The sequence below is a fragment of the Euprymna scolopes genome, chromosome 28 (genome assembly GCF_053919585.1).
Source record: "Euprymna scolopes isolate OS-2025 chromosome 28, ASM5391958v1, whole genome shotgun sequence".
Classification (NCBI taxonomy): domain Eukaryota; kingdom Metazoa; phylum Mollusca; class Cephalopoda; order Sepiida; family Sepiolidae; genus Euprymna; species Euprymna scolopes.
This window is the reverse complement of record NC_136509.1, coordinates 28,137,301-28,155,594: the sequence shown is the minus strand read 5'-3', so window position 1 is coordinate 28,155,594 and position 18,294 is coordinate 28,137,301. Positions and strand designations below refer to the sequence as shown.

Sequence of the window (18,294 nt, the reverse complement as noted above, 5' to 3'; positions counted from 1 at the left end):
ACATTCTGAAAAACTTGTCAGAAAAAAACAAGACAAAAAAAAAATACTTAGTGTGGGGGATCAGTTTCCTATGTAAATTTTATGTAAAATAATTATCACTCGGTTACCGAGCCAGTCCAGTTTTTAAGAATTATTAACTAAAAGATTTTTGTTTCTATAGAATTGGCATGTTTTTAGTGGGGTGGAAGGTGTACTTATATTTGGTTTCACAACCTTGCAATTCTGATCTAGGGTTAGTCGTAAAAACTAGTTCCAGAATGGTAGAATGGCTCGGATATGGAAGATCAATTCACATTAAATTTATACATGAAATTGATCACCCACTCTAAATTTTATAATTTAGATTTTTTTTTTCAGGGTTTTTCGGGTGTTTACATGTAATTGCCTTAAAAATATAATAAAGAAAAAAGAAAAAGATTCTATCAATTTTTTTTTTTTCTGGAAGTTAAGGTGGCATTTAATTTTTTTTCTAAAAGTGTTAAAGATTGCATGTTCCGAGTGTCTTTTTTACGCATTTCATTTTTATTCATGAAAAATATGTCAAGGGTCTGAAATTCAGTAGGTATAAATTTTCTGTTTCAAATCTTGCTTTAATTAAGTTCCCAGTTCATCTTAGGAATGTCCGTTTAATTATATTTAAGTGGTTCGATCATTATTAACTCAGTAATTTAATATTATCCAAATCAAGCATATGGTTGTTTACATAAAAAAAAAAGAAACAGGTTTATCTCTGTGGAAAAGGAGAGCAGAAAAAAACGAGGGACATAAAAGTGCATTAAAGAAATTAACGTAGGAAATACAAAGTATACAGCAAAGTTTTAAACAGTGAACTGATTTTTTTTTAATTTTTTTTTTACAATTCTAAAAGACGTCTGCATCTGGTTTCAACAGAGGCAGCTAAAACACTAAATACTGATATGACGGGGGTATAAGTCAGAGGATAGTACAGAGGGAGAACCCTCTCTCACCTCCCAAAAATTCCACAATCCAGCCAAATTTGTTAAAAAAAATAAACTACAAGCTACGCTTAACATGTCTACCAAGTTTCCACCATAAATGATCTGCCATTCAACGATATGAGGAGGAACAGTTACATCAATCTGATCCTTAAAGAGATTTACACTTTATCGTCATTCAATGAAATGTTCAAATGCGCATAAGAGGTGTCAAAAATATCAACAATATATATTCACTCCTGCCCCATCCTCTTGAAATCACTGTTCAGTCTAAACATTAACAACTAGATAGGATTCAGTATCGATCATGATTAATGATTCATTCTCAAGTTCAGAAAGTGAAGACTAATTATCTGTCTTGTTTTGATATTGCAATCTGTGCAGTGGTCTTTGAAGATGAACTTCTAGTTCACTATTCAAATGCCATGTTGGAATGGCTGCAGGGACACTTTGGAGATTGCTCCATCAGTATGAGATATGATCCGGAATGGGCTCCATAAATTTAGTGCATATCATTAAAGACAGACTGTTGGACATGCATGATTGAAACTTGGTGGACAAGTCAGATATGGTTTTTATATAAAATCCACAATGCTGGGTAAGTCAGCTGATATATATTAAAAGGTGGTAACAATTGTTTTTTGTTTTAAATTTTTTTTTCCAATATTTCTACAATGTCTTTATATATTCATCGTGTTGTCTGCACTTTAATAGTTCAAGTAAATTTGAGGAGTGATTTTTGATGAGCTATGACTGAAACATGTTCTGAATATGTAGTCATAGTTGTGTGTGTGTGTATATATATATATATATATATATTTGGCACCCAGGCAATGCTGAATAAATCAGCAAATATATATAAAAAATGTGGCATGTTTTTTTTTTGTTTTTTTTTTAATTTTTTTTCCCAATACTTCTACAATGTCCTTTTATTTATATATTTATAGTGTTGTCCGCACTTTTATATTTCAAATAATTTGATGACTAATTTTGAAAACGTTTCAACATCTCTAAAGGTCAGAATGAAAAAAAAATTCTTTTTGTTATTTGAGATTATTTTAAGTTTAAAAAGAAAAAAAAAACACAAATTGAAGATAAAACTTACTCTCATCTATTGCTAATTGCAATACTTCGGAAGCATCTGGTCCCTCTTCTTTCGACTGGTTTTTATCCTAGAAAACAAAAATTGTCAAACATTCAGATCACGTTAACAAGACAGGCCATATTGAATGGAATGTTAAACTCTATACATATATACAAATGGTTACAAACTCCTGTTCGCACATTGCCATTGCTCGACTATTTGTTATTAGTATATGTTCTGTTGTCATATCTACCCAGGCATTATCTCCTCCTCTCGTTGTTTCCCCCCAAACTCCTGGGAGTCAGTACTGCCCATTTTGAGAACCCCCAATATATTCTTAATTGTCAAATTTATTCCCTGCTTTCTTTGTTCCAGGAGCTCCTTTCCAAGAACTGTGGGATTGTGGAACTCTTTCCCTGCTGACTGTTTTCCTCCTACCTATGACCATAGTTTTTTGAAAACTAAGATCAATAGGAATCTCCTGTTTTTTGCCTTAATTATCTTTCATTCTTTGTAGCTTCTCACATCAAGTGGCTTCATGGCTTGTCTGGAGCAATTCCCATAAGAAATAAAGAGGAAGTAGACATTTTAACCGGTTAAAAATGAGCAAAAGTTAGAGCCTGTCAACTTAAAATGAGTGTTTTATGCCAAATTGATGATTGAATAGGGTGAAGTTTGTGCTGATTTTTATATTAAATACTAATCCCTATTAATCCCTAACTGTGCCTCAAACAGATACCATAATACTTAGTTTGCTGCACTTTATCATAAACAAAAGTTGATGCAAAATTTCAGCAAGGTTAGCTCAGTAGTTTCCGAGAAAAAAAAAAAAAAATGGAATGGAGAAACAGACAGCCTAAGAGAAATGTAAATATTTACCCCTATGGCAACTGCTGCTGGTGTAACTGTTGTTGTTGTTGATGATGATGACGTTGATGATGATATTGATGATGATGCAGTGGAGGTAGTGGTACCAGATGATGTAGACGTGGTGGCGTTGGAGGACTGCGGTGCTAGCAAGCTGTTAGAGGCAATCTCATCCACCGTGGAGTAATGGTAAAGCTCCACGTATTCATTGATTTTGTTCTTCTTCTCCTCACACAGTTTCACAATGTTGTCGTCGATCTGAGTCATTGATACTGAAGAGAAAGGGTAAAAAAAAAAAATTTTTTTTTTTTAATTATAACTTGGAGATTCTCAACACAACTCTGCTACGTTTACATAATTCTATGCATGAATCTTTTTTTTTTTAATTTTTTTTTTTTATTATTAGATAGCTCTATTATCCATGGCAAATAAATCAACAAATATATGTAGACAGAAATATCAATTTATGTTTAAGCGGTGTCTAGAAGTGTAAGCCATTTTGAGTTTCAGAACAGTTTCAGATGGTTCGCTGTTACACCCAAGTCCTTGGAGGTGACTTGTTTGTAGAAGACAGTTCCACAGCACAAAATATTCTTACCGTGTCGAAACCCGGGAAAAGAACATGTGAAATTGCTCCAGAAAAGGTTTAATATTTATGAAGCAATTCTGGTTTCTGATTGGTTGGTAGCAGAACGTGAATTAATTTGATTCGTCAGTTCTTAGCAGCATCGTTTATAAATAGAATCGTCCGACTGTGTGGGATCATACCCCATTATAAGCCCAAAATATTGCAACACAGTGCGCAAGAGTGTCCATTTAAATGGACATTTGATGAGATAGCTTGCAAGCAACGATCCCACCGGCCAAAGATTAGAACTGCCGACTATCAACTCTATGGTCGTAGGTTCAATCCCTGGCGATGGAAAGGTAGTGGTCCAGCTACACTGACGAGCTGTGATACAGCGAAACAGTAATGTATTTGGATAACTATTGTACATATATATATATATATATATATATATATATAAACGAAAATTTGGAATTTAATTCTGTAAATAAAAAAATTCACCAAAAATTTATGATCTAACAAGGAATACAAAAATTTAATTTTTATTTATATTATTGCTCTATCTTGTATATTGACCTTTATCTGGTTGACATTGTCCTATAAATATTGATATTAATATGAACTGAGAATTATACAAGCTGTAATCTAAAAGTATTTCCAAATTGCAATTAATTTACATTATATATATATATATATATATATATATATATATATATATATATACATACATACTATTAGTCTAACTATGCATCAAACAGATACTATAATACTTAGTTCACTGCACCTTATCATAGCAAGGGTTCATACAAAATTTCAGCTAGATCAGCTCAGTAGTTTCTGAGAAAAGTGGAATGACAGAAAGAACAGCATAATATAAATACTAATGGCAGCAATTCTATGTAATTCAGGTTTTTAAACTTTTAAGTCTTTAGGGCCAATTTACAAAGTTGTGTGAGATGAGGGCACCCCAAATGGGGCACTATAGATTTAACTAAAAAAAAGTAAAATTGCCTCCGGCCAGGAATCAACTTTATAACGAAACCTGATAGGATTTCAACATTGTTAAATTACATAGTCTAACTGTGATGCCGTTTGTACTTATCTTCTATTTGGTACAAATAAATTAAAAATGTTTTTAATAAAATTTGATAGTTGAATTTGACGGGAAAAAAAAAATTTGATTTTCATCACCAGTTTTTGATTTATAGCTTTGAAGAAAAAAAAAAAAATGTTGCTTTGATTCCATGTACGAGAAGTGTTCCAAAAAATAATGCCTCCTCTTTTTTTTTTTATTATTATTCCACCGGAATAGATGAAAGGAGATTGAAGATTGCATTGTTATGAACATATGCATTCATGACCTAAAAGTTCCATCTTTCTGCTGCAGATATTGATGGTGTGAGACTAAGAAAGCAACCCTTGTCATGGACGGGTGTCAAAAGCAGAGATGTGCTATTGAATCCCTGGTAAAAATGCATTGAGAATGGTGGTGACTATGTAGAAAAATAAATTCTGGAGCACAAAAGGTTGCTCATTCTAATGGTACTACTCCCATCTTCTTTAACTCTTCTATTTTATTAGTTAAAAAAAAAAAAAAAAAAAAGTAGGCTTTACTTCTGGAACACTCCTCATTAATTTATTATTTAAAAAATATTATTGCTTGATTAAAATCACAGGTTATGAGATTAAATAAAATCTTGGCATGCATTGCATTAGTAGAAGAAAAAAAAATGTATAAAACAGATGAGGATCAAATATTTACATCAAATTGTGTGAACTGCAAAGATTCATCTTTAAAAACGAAAAATTCAACAATCGATTACAAGAATTATCACTTTTGAAAAACATTGTAATTAAAAATAAAATATATTTTAATATATTTTTTTTCAAAGTACTTGTCCAGAACTTCCCCCCCCCCGCTCCCAATGAAAAAACAAAAAATAAAGAAAAAATCTTCATGATGCACACACACACAATATAGTATATCAGAGTTCATTTGGTCATGAGGTAAAGAATATATTGAATATCAAAAATCATGTCAATTGATCAAGTAATTTTATTTTTTTAAATAAGAAAATCAAAATTTATGGCTAAATTTAGAGCAACGATCTCACAATGACGTCTTGTAAACAGAGGGAACAAGGGACATAACTCAAAATAATTAAAATCGCAAGATTTTAGAAACCAATTCTTAACATTGAAAGGGGTGGAGATGGAAAAACTGGAATTTGCTTCCAAATTATTTTCTTTATAGAAATAAAATTAGTTTATCAATTTACATGATTCTTGATAAACGATATTTTCTTTCTGTCCTGCATATCCGAAAAGATGTATGTACATCATAAAGTTTTTTTTCTATATTTTTATTTTTTTATATGGACAGAGAGGGATTCTAGACATACCTCCCCTCTTTTTTTTAATAGACATAACATGATAGAAAAAGAAACTGTTGGATATTTATAGGTGAAACATGGTGGACAAGTCAGACATATAATAAACAAAAATTTATTTTGTCAGAAAGGATTGTGAATTTTATTAACGATTCCATCGGTGCCATTTTAAGCGTCTCTCTTTCAATATTGCCGTGTTTTGCCTTCTTTCATTCAGAAAGAATTTGGGGATTGTTTTGATATACAATGTCTTTGAAATAACCCCACTTATGTGTAACAGCTTTATTTAGTTTGTAACATATCAAAAATTGGTGCTTACACAGTACGGGGCACAGGTGTAAATTGCATTGCAAGTAAAAACACTTGTATACCTAAGTACCTTGCAAAAATAAGAAAAATTGAGTAGAATTTTAAAGATAAGAATCAATTTTCATATTTTCATTATGACTTTGTTAAATGACTGACTTATCTCCCCCTGCTTTGTGGGATTTTTGCCTCTCATCAATGGTGGATTGGCAAAATACAATAAAACTGATTTTTGTTTTTAATTAAAATTCTACCCCATAATTTGTTGTAATTTTGGTGCAGATACTCTCACAAATGAAGCAGTGCATACGACTGCTATCCTACACAGAAAATTTTGAAGCACTGTTTACTAACTTGAATAAAAATAAATAGATATATGAATAAATAAACCCTCCCATGATATGGCTGAGAGTCAGTGATCTTGTGAAGACAATTCTTCAGAGAACAGTGCAGGATGCATGATATGGACAGCAAACATTGTGGATGGTAGAGAACCTTGCCCATGACTAACAGAGATGGAGGCAATCCGTGCATCATTCAGCAATGCAGTGCCTATCCATGATCTGTGAATTGATATGTAAGCACATCAAAGAGTTTACCTGTTCATTTACTCAAAACTGCAATTTTCACCTGTGCGCCATATTATATAAGTAATAGTGTTGGGGCAATTAATCAAAATCAAAATGTCAGAATATATTGGGATATCAGCATTGGAAAAATTTGTATTTATTTTTCAATGCCAACAATGACTCTTTTTATTTTGTTTCATTTTAGTTTAAAACTTAATTTTCCATGGCTCGTATTAATGATGAAATGATGCTTGATTTTAAACTGCCAGTAAAACTAAAATCTATAGAACAATCCCTCAATTCTATTTTGACGTCTGCAAAAATACATGCACATATTACATGGGGTTTTGCAGCAACCGCCCCCTCCCCTTTTTGCTCCCTCCCAAAAAATCTGAGATGGTAATTGTATTGAAATCAGGAAAAATATCGAAATCGTCCCATCACTAATAATTTATGGACAAAACAGAATAGCATTTGCAAAAAGATTCATTGGCGATGCTAGTTAAGGATAAAATAAAAATTACTTAACACATCTATGTTGTGCCATGGCTGACAAAATGAGAACAATCTACCCCATGAATTAGCGGTTCATTTTAGATTCCTGAATTCAATAAGGATTTCATGGGTTCAAAAAGGTGCATCTGAAAGAAGGTTGTAAGTTAGATCGTTTGAAAACTAAGGATAACATTCCAGATGTGAATAGTAGTCCGAAGATCAAACTACCAAAATGAATAAAACTCATACTTAAGAATTAAAAAGTGACATTAAGTATTAAATTTATAAAAAATATAAATGTAAATAAATTTATTTTTTTTTACTTAAGAGTGTTTTTAATTATTTTTAATATGACAGAGCAAAAATAATTGCAGTTTGATATTGGTACTCAGATTTTATTAAGGTGTTGCAAAAACTTTTGGTCAGAGCCATCTGAAGATGGCTGAGGAGCATAACCGATGGAATGTTGAGAAAATGACAATAACCAAATGGAGGACAACAAACTGAAACATGTAATGAGAAAAATAATTTCACTTGAGCATAGATGAAAAAATTCACAAATACATTTTACAAACAGTGTTTATTGAGAACGTAGATGATAATGATGGTATGATCAATCACCAGAACAATAATTTGGTATTGTTAACAATTAAAACTGAAGTAGTCGAAAAATTAATACTTTCAAACATTTTATGATTGCGATAAAGACCTTTTATACAAAAGTTCGAAATGTGAAATGAAAAGAAGAATCGTTAATTTACTTACTATATCTACAGACATTTTAAATCTATAAATAGAATTATTTCGTTACTCAATTTTTGAGATGAGGATCGATTATTCGTATCATCTTGATTCTTAGGACCACTGCTCTCATCTTGAGTATCATTTTCACAATGTTTCAGATGATGTAACCTTCAACCTTCATGCTTATCTTGTCAAACTCAGGAATCTTTCTGTCAAACTTGGATATCTGCAGAGAATTTGGAACGGAACCTTTTATGTAATCCACACAAGAACCCAAAGCATAATGCATGAAGTATTTGGTAAAATTCAGTTGTAAGTTAAATTTAAACAACTGGTGGTTGAAGGTTCAATCCTCAAAATATAATTGCAAGCTACTTAGAATTTCTACCCGGTCATGGCTGATGGAACAAGAGCATGTTAACACTCAAAATTCTGTATAAATTCCATAGTTCGACAAGATATACCTGAAGAAGGTTGGAGATTGCATCTACTGAAACATTGTGCAAATAACATTCAAGATGAGAACAGTAGTCCGAAGAATACAAATATGAAGAACTCTTCTTATTAGAGAAAGATTTAACGTCATGAATTGGACTAAGAAACAAACAAAATGGTGCTTCCTTCTACATTAAAAACAGAAATAAAGACAAATCTGTACGCTGTACATACCCATGAAGAAAAGATCATATTCCAAATATCACATAAATTGATCAAGTAGTTTTATTTTTATAAAGATAATAGTTTTCAAGCAATTTATGGAAATTCGTAGGTATTACAACATAAATGAAGTACAAATTATTGTTTGCTTCTTGACATTTTTTTTTTTTTTTTTTTTTTTTTCGAAATAGCAAGCTGAACAATAACTCTTTGGATACTTATAAAACTTGGTTTTCTTATATAAAAATAAACTAATTTGAAACCTGATATTTTTGTTTTGTCACGGCTATGTACAGCATACAGATTTTTCTTTATGTCTGTTTTTTAATATAGAGGAATTCTAGATAAAAATTGAAATATTTATCAGTGAAAAATATTCATGTACACTAAAAAATCACAAAAAAATAAGCCGAATTTGGATAAAAAATATTATTCAGAGTCTATAAACTCCAAACAACATTTGCATCAAGTCAGAAATTATCTCCCTTCTTAATACAAATGACATAATGGCTTGCTTGCAATCTGGACTTAGAGTGGTATTTTTACTTTTCGCTAAAATTCTATTTGCTTATTTTACATAATTTTTGATGTACACTAAATATTTTCCACTGATTAGTAAATATATGCACAAATTTTCATGTTATTTTATTTTGAACTCACATATTTCGCTTGTGTTTCAATATAAATAAGAACTGATAATATCGTAATATATACAACTATTAAGACTGAAGCATTAGATGCGGAAATATTTTGACATTTCGTTGTGATAGTCGTAAATATTTGTTCTTTTACACAAGATTTCAATAATAGGTTCCAAACAAGACAAAAAAAAAAATCTTTTATATCTTCAGACATAAGATCTAAACAATTCTTAACCTGTATTATTTGGGTTATTCGGACTACTGTTCTCATCTTGAGTGTTAGTCATAAATTTCAGTTGATGTAACCTTCGACTTTCTTCAGACAATTCTTGTTAAGCTATGGAATCTGCACATAATTTCAAATAATACCCTTTCTTTAATCCATGGGGATAGTATGCTCTTGAAATGTCAGCTATATAACTGCGTAGAAGTTCTAAGTAACAGTGTAACTTAGGACTGAATTTTACCAAGTATTTTATCCACTATGCCACGGATCCTTGCGGACCAGTCGCGTAGTGGATAATCTTGTAAGTTATACGCTTTTGGAGGTCAAAGATTAAATCCTCAGCATAGGTAACACTAAAAATACAATTGCGAATTACTTAAGACTTCTACCTAGTCATGGCTGACTGAGAGAGAGCATGCTACTCCGTGGATTAAATAAAGGAGTCTGTTCAAAATTCTATGCACATTCCAGAGTTCAACTGAAAGATTATCGACAAGATACACCTGAAAAGGGTCAGAGGTCACACAGACAGAAACATTGTGCAAATAACACTCAAGGTGAGAATAGTAGTCTGAAGAATTCAAATAATATCACATTAAAAATTCAGAAAGTTTTTAATCTAGAAAAAAAAAAAACCATTCCTATGAGAAAGATTCAACTCTTGATTGGTGGTGGTGGTGGTGGTGGTGGTGGGGGAATTAATTTTGGAAATAATTAAAACTGAAATAACAGTAAATAATGTTTGACATTTTATGGGAGTCATAAAATGTTTTTTTTTTTTTTTTATGAGGGTTTATAACAGGTTCAAAACCGGAAAGAAGAAAAAAAAAAATGAAAAGAAATTATTTTATATAGGCAGATGTAAGATATTAACAAATTTGAATCTATATTTCATGAATAATATACAACGAAGAGAAGCCAAAAAGTTCTTAAATAAGAAATTTGATCGAAAAATATGATTAATGTACGTAATTATTTTACATAGATTGTGTGAACTGATAATCATGTAAGAAGATCGAAACAGTTAAAAAAAAAAAAAAAAAAAAAAAATCTAAATGAACAGAGAGGAGTCAATTTTCCTTTAATAATTGGTTGATAGATGGCACCTCTGTTTTATTAAATATTGAAAATGAATATGCATATTTTTTTTTGTTTTAAGCTGTATGGCTCTGAAGAGAGAGGATTAGAAGATCAAAAATATGGCTCTATTTTTCAAAGAATTGAGTACTTTTAGCTTTAATCTATTCTATTTACTGCAAACAACCAAAATTTGGTAGGATGCTTGATTATATAAAAAGAAAAGGCTAAGTAGAAATAATTTTTGTAAGATATGCTCAGTAATAAAACAGAAGTGAAATAATCCTTTAATTCACAAGAGAATTTCTTTAAGGGAAAAGTATTAACATTAAACCTTGATCTGTCATTTTATATATCATACTGTGATTTAATACCAAATTAAACATTATCAGATATAAAATTTCTGGGAGCAGATATAAATAGAGGCTGAAGAGAGTTTGATATAGGCAACTAACTATATGTTCGCTTTGTTTGGATTTGAAACTGAAGGTACCAAAGTGGTTCTAATCTATTATTTGATATAAAATTTCACATCACACCCACACATTTGTACATGTATAAACAGGAAATTCATCCCCTCAAAATCAGGACAGAACCAAATCAAGACAAAGACATTGCAAAGATAAAGGGCTTAATATAAATCTTTATAACAATAAGTGTTAAGTGTCATTTCTTATTTTCATGATTTAATAATTAACAAAAAATTGAATCTACAACATAATCTACAACATAAGGTATACCTTAATGGAATAGTGTATTAGTTCAGGATAATTTTTATTCAATTTAAGGGAAAAAATATATTTATGAAATTTAAACACATATTTAAACAAATATATGGAGAGAGAGAGAATGGGGTGGGGTGTGGGTTCGGAGAAAGAGAAACAAAACATATCCAAGCCAAAGGAAAATATTTTTTTCGAAAAGTAATAAAAAAAATTGGGGGGGGGGGGGGGAGAAGAAAATCCTTGAGCATTTCTATCAAATATAAGTCATCACACCAACATCATAATGTAAGCATTAATAACGATATTTCCGTTTGCTCAATTCGACAATTTTTTTACCAAATTTTTTTGTTGCTTTGAGGAGGGTGCGAACGAAAGGGAAGTTGCGACGAAAGACCGAATTTAAGGAAAGAGAACAAGCATCTTCGTCATGATGACTATCATTATAATTATTAATAACGTGGGAAGAAGCATTACCAAAAAGGTTGCTCATTTTATCTGCCCGCATTTCCATCATTCGTCTCACTTCAGACTTCTGGAAGGCTGAACTGTCAACAACTGAAAAGATAAAGAAATTCTTATCATGTACCAATCAAGAGAAACAATAGAAAAAAAAAACATAAAAATAAAATTACTTGACACCAAGTTCTGACCGTATATAGAAGATTGGATCACTACACATCATAATTAAATATGATTAATATTATTATGACTTGGTGCTTATTTAGAATAAAACTTAGTTTAAAAACAAAAATACAAAAAAATCTTCATGATGTACGTACTCATCACAGAATGAAAATGTTATATTTCAAAAATAAATTGGTCAAGTAGCTTCTTATTTTTTTTTTTTAGAGAAAATTTTCTTTTTTTTAGGATTTTTAGCAATTTAAGAGTAAATTGTATCCAATACAAGGCTGATTTTGATCTCTATACTTCAAATTTAGTTGTCTCCCTTTATTTATAAACAATGGCTACCAAAAATTATTAATTGCTAAAAATCATAAAATTTGATTTTCTTAATTTAAAAAAAAACAAAAAAACACTTGATCAATTTACATAATTTTTGGAATATGACATCTTTGTTCCATGATGGGTACATACATCATAAAGATTAGTATTTTCTATATATATATATTTTTTTTATGAAGTCGAATTCTAAATAATGACCAAATTTAAAAACAAGAGTTTCTTGACTGTTTTGTAGCAGAGCTAAAACGCAAATTCTTCACCAAATAAATAGATGTGGCCACTGCACATCTTGTAATACAAGTGTTGTTTCTGCCCTTTGTAATCATAACAGTGGTTGTAGAGTTAATCTCTTTCTTCCTACACACATTTGCTCTGAGTCAATCTTTTTGTTGTTTTTAAATTGTTTTTATACAGTAATATTATATTATTTGCAGTATATATAATTACCGAGTATATATATTCACCACCTTACCGAAGCAGGGAAAAGATCCTCAAAACATGACTACTCTCATCTGCAGTTCAAACCCAAGAGCTAGCCTAGACATTCTATTTGCGACATATTTCTATGTTTTTTTTTTTTTTATGCCACTTCTCTTGACATGCTCTAACAAACGGGGAAGAATTGCAGTTTTCTAGGCTGGAATTTATCCATCTCACTAACAGAGTAGAAGGTGGATTTGGGCTTTATTTTTGACAGCCTCATATGTAACTCTCGCTTCCTTTATTTTGTTTTTTAATCTTCACATTCCATAAACCTATGTTTCTGACAAAGGGGTAAGGACTACCATTTTCTGGACTGAAATCTATCTTATTGTTGACCAGTTTCTGGCTTTGAAGTTTGTTTTTTTAATCATTTTTAGTTCTTTACATCAAGTAACTTCATGCCCTGTCTGGAGCAATTTCAATAAAAAAGTAAAACCTTCAAATGAAAATTTCCTACATAAATCATCCCACATACAACCTGTTTACATGCTTACCTTCTTGCGGACACTGCTCAACAGCAGAACGCAGGACAGCAATCCAATTCTTCATATCTTCCGTTGACTTGCACACAAATTCATACATTTCAGGTTGTATGTTTTTCTTGGTGATAAGATAGATACCTTTGCCGTCCTTAGTATCCCCTTTCTCCCTGACCAGCAGTTCACACAGTGGGATTACACAAGACTGAAAGCAAAAAATATTGGATCAAGATCCAGGATCAAAAATGAAAAATTACTTTTTTGAACAGAAAAGGGGCAAACAGGAATGAGGGATTAATTTTAGCAGATTGTGTTTTATTCTGAGTCATTTTTCAGACAATATCAAAAGTTCCTAATTGCCTTTTTATGAAAAAAAAAAAAAATTCTTATTGACCCCAAACAAAACATTGTCACTTGGATGTAAGGAGTTACTATTTGGAATCATGTCTAGAGGAACACTAGGTAGGGAGTTGAGCAGTAAAATGTCTATTTACATCACATTACTGAATATTAATAAAGTTAGGGAAGCAGGAGACTGGGATGGAATTCCAAAGTCTAGCAATTTGAGTGAAGAAACTATTAGAGTAGAAACTATTAGAGTATAGTATCCTGCAGTGAAGAGGTTAAATTTTGCTGCTTGTAGGTTAGTCAGTGGCATTCACGCCAAGAAGGCACAAGTACTACACAATCATCAGAGCGTTAAAATAAATGTAAAAAAAGATGCAGGAATGAAACATTGAGACGATGGGACAGAAGTTGGAGCTTAGTTAATAGAGCAGAACCTATTAGATTTGAGACTCTTGAGAGCCTGTCAGAGAGAGGCTAGTGGCAATGCACCAGCTCAGATTTGGTAACAATACTCCATGCATACGTGAATGGTGATTTTGTAGAGATACGGGATACTGGCAGATGCAAGAAGATTGCTAGCATGGTATGGAGTCCACCTTCTTTGCAGTAGTCTTGGCAATGTCTTCAATGTATTTGCTCCAATTCATGTTGCCTGTATATCTTAAGCTGAAGAGTTTGAACAACAGTCATGCTTCTTGAAAATATTCACTGTTGCTTCAACGTTAGATGTTTAGGTTTGCCCATTTTACAACAAAGCAATTGTTTACAGCCCTTCCCACCTTACCCTGACGTTACCCTTCTATACCTCCCTAACCCTGAAATTACTCTTATATCCCCCCTTCACCTTCATGTTTGTTTCGCATTAAGATTTCTTTGATTAAAAAACATGACAAAATAAGAAAAAATGAAATGAACGCAAAGCCAAAACAGAAAAAAAGACAAAGAAAGAAAAAAAGGAAAAAAGAAAACAGAAAAAGAAACAAAACGTAGAAAAACAAAAACAAAAAATAGAACAAGAAAAAAAAAAAAAACAGAATGAGAAAAAAAAAAAAACAGAACGAGAAAGAAAAAAACAGAACAGAATGAGAAAAAAAAAAAAAAAATAGAACGGAAAAAAAAAAACACAACAGAACGAGAAAACAACAAAAGAAACAGAAATCATTATTCCTGTTTTTAGTCCGTCATGAATTACATGACCAATATAGGAGATGGCATTAAACCTACCTTGTTGTCTTGCACCATAAACGTATATTTTTGATTATTCTCCTGTATCAAGACAATGAGATCAGTTAGCACCACAGCAAGCACATCTGAAAGCAGAAAAAGAATTTCAGTTTAGTCACTGAAGTGACAATGTTCATTTGTCCATTGTTTCTGCATTACAAAAGATTGCTGGACATTTAGGACTAAAACTTGGTGGACAAGTCGAGCATTGACTCAAGATATGGTTGGATTTCAGAAGCCTCTTAGATAGTTTCAAAAAGAGTCTCTAATAGATCCCACACTATCAACCAAACTTCAACCTCTGTCCCATCCCCGAAATGTTACATTCCTTACAAGTATTTTAATGGAATGTGCTCTAATGAATTTGTGGCATTTATGTTCCTTCAATATTAATATACCCCGACTAACCCTTACACTGTAGAGATCCTTAGATGATGGAAAACCTCTTATAATAGTTTCTTCCCTCAAACCGCTAAACTTTGAAATTCCCTCTCGGTTTCCTGCTTCCCTGATTCATGTAATGTTAATAGACATCTTGCTATATAGTATCCTATAGACATGACTCCAAATAGTAGCCCCTTACATCTACTTAAATGGCACTGTGCCTTGTTCAAGGTGAATAAGAGTATAACAAAAAAACAAAACAAAAAACAAAAGATGACATTTTTAGGAAGTCACCCAATAATTTTGTCTTTACGTACATTAACCCCTAACAAGGTATATCCCCTCTTGGACGTAAGGGGGCTACTATTTGGAATCATGCCTAGGAAAGATTAACAAGATGTTGGTTTAAACTTCTGTATATTAGTACAGTCAGGGAAGCAAAGGAAATTCCAAAGTCTAGCTGTTCAAAGGAAGAAATTATTAGAGTAGAAAGTTTTCTGGCACTTAGGGACCTCAACAGTGAAGGGGTGTGATTTTTTTGCTAAGCTGATTTGTCGGGGATATGTACATCAAGGGGGCACATGTGAAACGAGTTCATCAGAGCATATTCCATTAAAATATTCCATTAAAACATTCCATTAAAACATTCCATTAAAACATTCCATTAAAACATTCCATTAAAATACTTATAAATGAATCCAGTTATATTTTCACAAGTTTCAGTTCATTTTCTTCACAAGCTTTGTTAATGTATAAAAATAAATAAGAGACCAATAATCCTTATAAAAAAAATCTTAAACTAGACGATACTCTGAGAATTGGCTGGGAATATATGAAGACTCATTTGTACTCCAGCTTTAAATCTTCTTACTAGCATATATTTAAAAAAATTTTTTTATAATTTTCAATTTATAAATCAAAGAGACTAAAACGTTCTTGCTTAACGTCTTATCCAACAATGTTATTGTAAAACTAATGTTGGAACGATTAATCAGAATCGAGAATTGAAAGAATCAGAAAATTTTGGGGCATTGGAATCGGAATAATTTGTGCCTATTTTCCGATGCCAAAAATGATTCCCTTTATCATTTTTTTTTTTTTTTTTTTAAATTTAATTATGTTTAAAACAAAATCTTCCACTGCTGCTAATAATGATGAAATAATAATTTTCAACTACCAGTAGAACTAAAATTTATAGATTATTCTTTATAAACGCATTTTCACGTTTTGAAAAATATCTGCACATCTAACATGTGATTTTAGGACAATAAGGAAAAACAGCAACTCTATAGTTAAATATTTAGAGATTTATAAAGAGGCAGAATCAGTAATTGCGTCAGAATCGAGAATTTAGAACAGAATCAGGAAAATATTAGAACTGCCCCATCACTATGTAAAACCCTCGGAGACAAAATTCGATTTCTCAGAAAATATTGCTCAAGAATAGTTATTGAATCTTGGTATAAGGCCATTTTCAACTACATTTTCCATGATAAAGAGGGAGATAGGTAGACCAGAAACAAAGTATAGATTCACAGGATGACGTAGTTTGCCTGAAATATTGTGTATAATATATATATATATATATATATATATATATATATATATAAAAACAATTTAGAAGGCTATCAAGAATGCGAAAAACATGCTGAGTAGTTAGAACTGAATGTCGTACTATGAATGACTTTAAAATATTGTCAGGCTCCGTAAACTTTTAATCTGTAAGTTTAAGAAACTGGTCACAGCTTTCGAAGTTTTACAACCATAAACAAAAGATTAAAAGGAATAATTTTTTGGAGAAACAGAAATTCATTCCAGTAGATCTTATTTTGTGATTAAATTTTTTAAAAAAGGATTTTTTAAATTTCATTTCGTGCCATTGCATTTTAAAATTTAGATAAATAATCCCACAGCCTAATGATTAAAGTACCGGAAATAAGAAAATGAAAGGTTGAATTTTATGGAAATTAAATGAAATTTGTCGGAAATAAACTAAAAAAAAAAAAAAAAAAAAAAAAAAAAAAAGAGACTTACCAATTACTTTTCCACGGGCCGATTTCCAGCCAATCACGCCATCATGAATTAGCTTTCGATTATTTTGTCGAAGGTCCGTTTTCTAGAAAAAGAAAATGAAAAATAAATGTTACACGTAAGATATTTAAAGATTTTCAATTAAAAACATTTTTTTAAGAAATAAAATAAACTAAAAAAAATTTTTATTTTAAAAGTAAAATCCAAAACCAAATAAAATAAAAAGTAAAATTAAATTAAATAAAAACCAAGTAAAATAATGAAAATAAACAAATAAAAAATTAAAAAAATAAATAAAATTTATAAAATAAAAATAAGTAGAAAAAGGTCCAACAGTTTCTATTCAATTCTAGAAGGTTCACTTTCCTAGAAAAAAAAAAAAAAGTCTAAAAGGACTGAATTTCCCATTTCAAGTTCAAAATGCTGAAGAATTTTTGTTTCTTGTTTAAAATTCCCCTATTTTGAAAAAAGAAAAAAAAAATCTGTATGGTATACATGCTCATGATGAAACAAAAATATCATATTCCAAAAATTACATAAATTGATCAAGTAGTTTTATTTTTATAAAGAAAATCACTCTTAGGGAATTAATTAGAATTCGTAGGTATCCCAACATAAATCTCACAAGTTATCGCCTTTGGATTCTTGAGATTGTTTTTAGGTACTTGTACAGTTTACTCAAGACATTAAAGAATGAAAACATCGAAAAAAAGGTCATATTGTACGTATCCGTTTTGAACTGAAGATCTCCGAAAAAAAAAAAAATTCACTAAATTTGATCGAGTAGTTTTGTTTACAGCGGAAAAACATGTTTTTATGAGAGCGCGTTGAAGTCAGCCATTGTGAAATTTATTGAACACGCCACGGGGAGATAACTCCAGTTAAAGCGCTGACACCCCTCCCCATCTTTAATATTAGCTTTTCTTCCTAAACGTCGAACCTTTTAGTTGGTATCATAACAAACTGTTTTTTCGCTGTGAAAAAAAAAAAACAAAAAAAAAAACTACTTGATGAAATTAAGTGAAATTTTTTTTTCCGGAGAACTTCGTTCCATAATGAATACATACAATTTAA

General features: G+C 31.0%; 1 protein-coding gene across 28 annotated transcripts in view; it reads right to left on the bottom strand.

Moving 5' to 3' along the window:
• The window catches only part of LOC145249540 (uncharacterized), a 917,547-nt gene that overhangs the window by 33,892 nt on the left and 865,361 nt on the right, over positions 1–18,294 (bottom strand). For all 28 annotated transcript variants that reach the window (XM_080111167.1, XM_080111174.1, XM_080111165.1 and 25 more), the window contains 6 exons: positions 17,224–17,305; positions 14,806–14,891; positions 13,249–13,438; positions 11,780–11,860; positions 2,920–3,179; positions 2,062–2,128 (listed from right to left, as the gene is read on the bottom strand). In XM_080111167.1, the coding sequence (XP_079967293.1) occupies positions 2,062–2,128; positions 2,920–3,179; positions 11,780–11,860; positions 13,249–13,438; positions 14,806–14,891; positions 17,224–17,305 (766 nt within the window). The remainder of the gene's footprint in view (positions 1–2,061; positions 2,129–2,919; positions 3,180–11,779; positions 11,861–13,248; positions 13,439–14,805; positions 14,892–17,223; positions 17,306–18,294) is intronic.